Source organism: Galeopterus variegatus, unplaced genomic scaffold (assembly GCF_000696425.1).
Source record: "Galeopterus variegatus unplaced genomic scaffold, G_variegatus-3.0.2 Scaffold4493, whole genome shotgun sequence".
Classification (NCBI taxonomy): Eukaryota; Metazoa; Chordata; class Mammalia; order Dermoptera; family Cynocephalidae; genus Galeopterus; species Galeopterus variegatus.
In genome coordinates, this window is record NW_007730604.1 from 84,450 (window position 1) to 87,977 (window position 3,528).

Sequence of the window (3,528 nt, forward strand, 5' to 3'; positions counted from 1 at the left end):
CTCACACTTACACAACACTCAGCGTGTGTCAGGAACTAATCACTTACGTATACTGCCCACACGACAGCCCTATAAAGGGGCCTGTTATTCAAGCTGGGTAGCGGGTTTTATCATTATCTTGATATACCCAGGCTTGGAGCAGTGGAATGACTTGGCCAGAGTGACCCAGCCAAAGTGTGACCCAGTATCAGCCTGACCCATGGTCAGCGCTGGGGGCCAGTGTCCTACTCTCGACCACCCAGCCTGGGGGTTCAGGGTGCTGGAAGTCATCCTGTCTCCCATGCCCTCCCTTCCTGGCCCCAGTCTCTTACTTTCAATGAACAGCAGTCCTGAATCGGGCTGCCCAGCCCTGCTGCCCTGCCGGGGCCTTAGTGGCTGGCCGTCTCTGCGGTGCCAGGTGACCATTGGGGGTGGGCGGCCCGTGGCCCGGCACGCCAGGAGAGCGCTCCTCCCCAGCATCACGGTGACATCCCGAGGCAGCTCTGTCAGCCGGGGCGCATCTGCAGGGAGGTGACCGTGACCAGTCAGCCATGCCCAAACCCCTGGCTGGACCTGCTCAGCCCCGGGGGCTGCCTCCCCTCTCCTGTACCATCGCTGGGAGGCTCCCCTCTACCTACCCTATCCTAATGTCCAGGGCTCTGGGCTTAGTGGGGTCCACCCCAGAGAGTCCCTCAGGACAAGCAGAGGGAGTGGACTTTGGTGGGATGGTGGCCGCCGACGTGTCTCATGGGCTCGTGTGGGGCCTCAGGGGCCCCGCTTCACTCAGCTGGGCAGGGGAGCAACGTGCCCGCTCCTGGCTGCGACATCTCCCAGGATGTTGCTGACTCTGATCGTGACCATGGCCAGCCAGGGGCTCACGCAGGGGCTGGAGCTGAGTCCCTCCCCACCGCTCAGACCCCCTCTCCCCCTCCCCCTCCTTCTAGGTCACAGGGGGCTTCCTCTCGGAGGTGTCCTGGACTCACCTCTGATACGCTAAACCCTCTGGCCTGTGCCAGGCTATCCTCTGTGGAGGGAAAACAAGGCAGGGAGGAATTTGCTGGCTGGACTTGGGCAACCATTTCTCAGGCCCCTTCTGTTTGACACCACCCTGCAGGGCCGACTTTGTAGGGGACCCCAGGTCTACCTTACTCCCTTCCCTGATCTTTCCCTGCTGGCTGAACTTGTTCATAATGAGCATATAAAACGCCACTACAAAATCAAAACTTGCTTGTTATAAATAACATGACCTTATATTTAATGGTCCAAACTGGGACACTCAAGAGCGAAAAGAGGCCGTGTTAATAATTACACCAGGATAACAGACCTAAACAAGGATTGTTCTGGTCACCCAAGTTTAAAAAAAAAAAAATTCAAACAGTACACCAAGGGTGGACATTTCCCTGATTCTTGCCCCACACACTCTAAATCCCAGGCCCTTCCCCGAGGTGACCACTGTTAACAGTTTACAGCGTTTCCTTCGAACCTTTTTGCTAAGCACTTTCTTACTCTTATAATCAGGAGCGAGAAAAAAAGAATCATTTCCCAAAACAGAAACTCAAGATCCTTCCTGTCCCTCAGCAGGCCAGGAGCAGGTCCAACCCCAGCTGGGTCCAGGCCCTCCCCCCTGCAGCCTCTGGGCACTGTCCTCAGGTGCCTGTCCCCAGACCCATCGCCAGGGAAGTCCCTGGCTTGTTTTTAACCCTTTCAGTCCAGCATCATAGAAAAGCTTCCACCTCTTTGTTCTTTCAATCTCTCTCCAGAAATCTCCTTCATCCATCCAAATCATGACATCAAATTTCCCTCCTGGCCTCAGGGATTAGGGACGTTCCAGGGAGATATAAACACAACTTGGAAAATTACTGCAAAGGAGGAAGATGGTCTTGGACCCAATCTCAGACAACACCCTTTCTCAGAGGGCTCTGGCAGCCGCTGAGGCTCAGAAGCCCAGAAAGCTTTTGCCTGGGCTCGCCCCAGACGGGGTCAGTGCTCCTGCAGAGCATGGGCCCCAGGGGGTACAGTTTTCCATCCCCCACCCCTACCCCAGCCCCGCCCAGCTCCGACCTCCCCTCCTGCAGACAGGCATCAGACCCTGCTCTCTCAGACGGCTTTTCCATCCCCTTCCCTCCTCCGCCCCCGAAGGACCCAGCTTTGTCTCCTGACTCTGAGAAACTCTGAAGTCCACTCACACCCCATTCCCTGCCCGGTCTTAAAATGCCCACCCGGGAAGGGATGGCTCACCTACACTAGTAAGCAAATGATCGGTTTAGAGGGTAGCAGTTGGCATCCCTGCAGGCATGGACACCAGTGCTTTTAGACCATGATTTCACTAATTGTCTCAATAAACTCATAAAGTAGGTATTATCACAAGCCCTGTTTTACAGACGAGGAAATTCAGGGTCAGAGATTAAGGAAACTGCCGAGGTCATAGTTCGAAGTCAACGGCAGAGCAGGGTCAGAGCCCAAGTCTGACAGATGCTAAAACCCAAACTCTCAACCACCCCACCCCTGAGTCCCATTAGGTGTTTGGGGACAACCTGGCAGCTGCTCCAGCCAGGACCCACCCACCTCTTCCATGTTCTTGCAGGGTGAGGCCCAACGCAGCCAAATCCCAGACATGGCTGCTCTGCCCTGGGCCCCACCCAGAAAACTGTAACTTAGCGCGTCTGTGCAGCTATCCCGCCCCCTCCTCACCTGGGGCACCCCAAATAATACAGGACCCCAAAACCTCATATGCCAGAGCTGAAGGCTCTCTGGTCTGGCCCCTCATTGTACAGGTGGGAGACAGAGGCCCTGAGTCCTGCAGGAGGTCAGGGAGGGGCCAGACGCCCAGCCCAGCACTCCTCCCAGGACCTCAGCCTTGAGGCTCCACCACCTCTGCTTCCAGATCCCGAGCCCCCTCCTCACACCCTCCCAGGTGACCCTCTGCAGTACCCGGCAGGGATGGTGAGCTGGCTCCATGGCCATCTGATTCCCCTAGGAACGACCCCTTTGTCTTGGCCATGGACGGGTTTCCAGGGCAGGAGCTGCAAATGCCCGGAAACAGTTGGACATTGGCAGCAGCCACCAGGACTCCCTGGAGCTCTCCCTGGGTCTGTGTGGGGAGCCCGAATGAGAGACTGGCCCCACCTGCCAGAAGAATGCCAGCCACCAGCCTCGGAGGGTCTGCCACCTCGAGGGATGCGATGCCCTGGTCCTGCAGTTTGGGCCTCCCCGGAGGACAGCCTATGCCCCACCCCCCCGGCCTCTCCCAGCCACACAGCCCGGACTCCAGCCACAGCCAGGGCAGCAACACCCCCCATCTTTCCCCAGCCCAGACCTCTCACTGAGCTCCGGACCCCTGGGTCCATCTGCCCCTGGAAGCCCCCATGTGTCCCCAGCCCTCACCACAATGTATCCCTGACTCACCAGCACCCACAGGGCTGCAGTCCCTAACTCTGCCTGCTTTGTCACCTTCCAGCAGTGACAGGGGTGTCCTCATCCTGCTCACGTCTCATTTAATTCAGTCATGGCAGGTGACCCCTTGCAGCCCTCCCCTCTCCATGCCTACCC

The 3,528-nt window shown here is 57.5% G+C and overlaps 1 protein-coding gene across 1 annotated transcript in view; it reads right to left on the reverse strand.

The window, feature by feature from the left end:
- The window catches only part of LOC103603192 (hemicentin-2-like), a gene marked incomplete at its 3' end in the record, with an annotated part of 116,558 nt that overhangs the window by 82,682 nt on the left and 30,348 nt on the right, over positions 1-3,528 (reverse strand). The window contains exon 15 of the mRNA XM_008587682.1: positions 312-500. Coding sequence (XP_008585904.1) covers positions 312-500 — 189 coding nt within the window. The remainder of the gene's footprint in view (positions 1-311; positions 501-3,528) is intronic.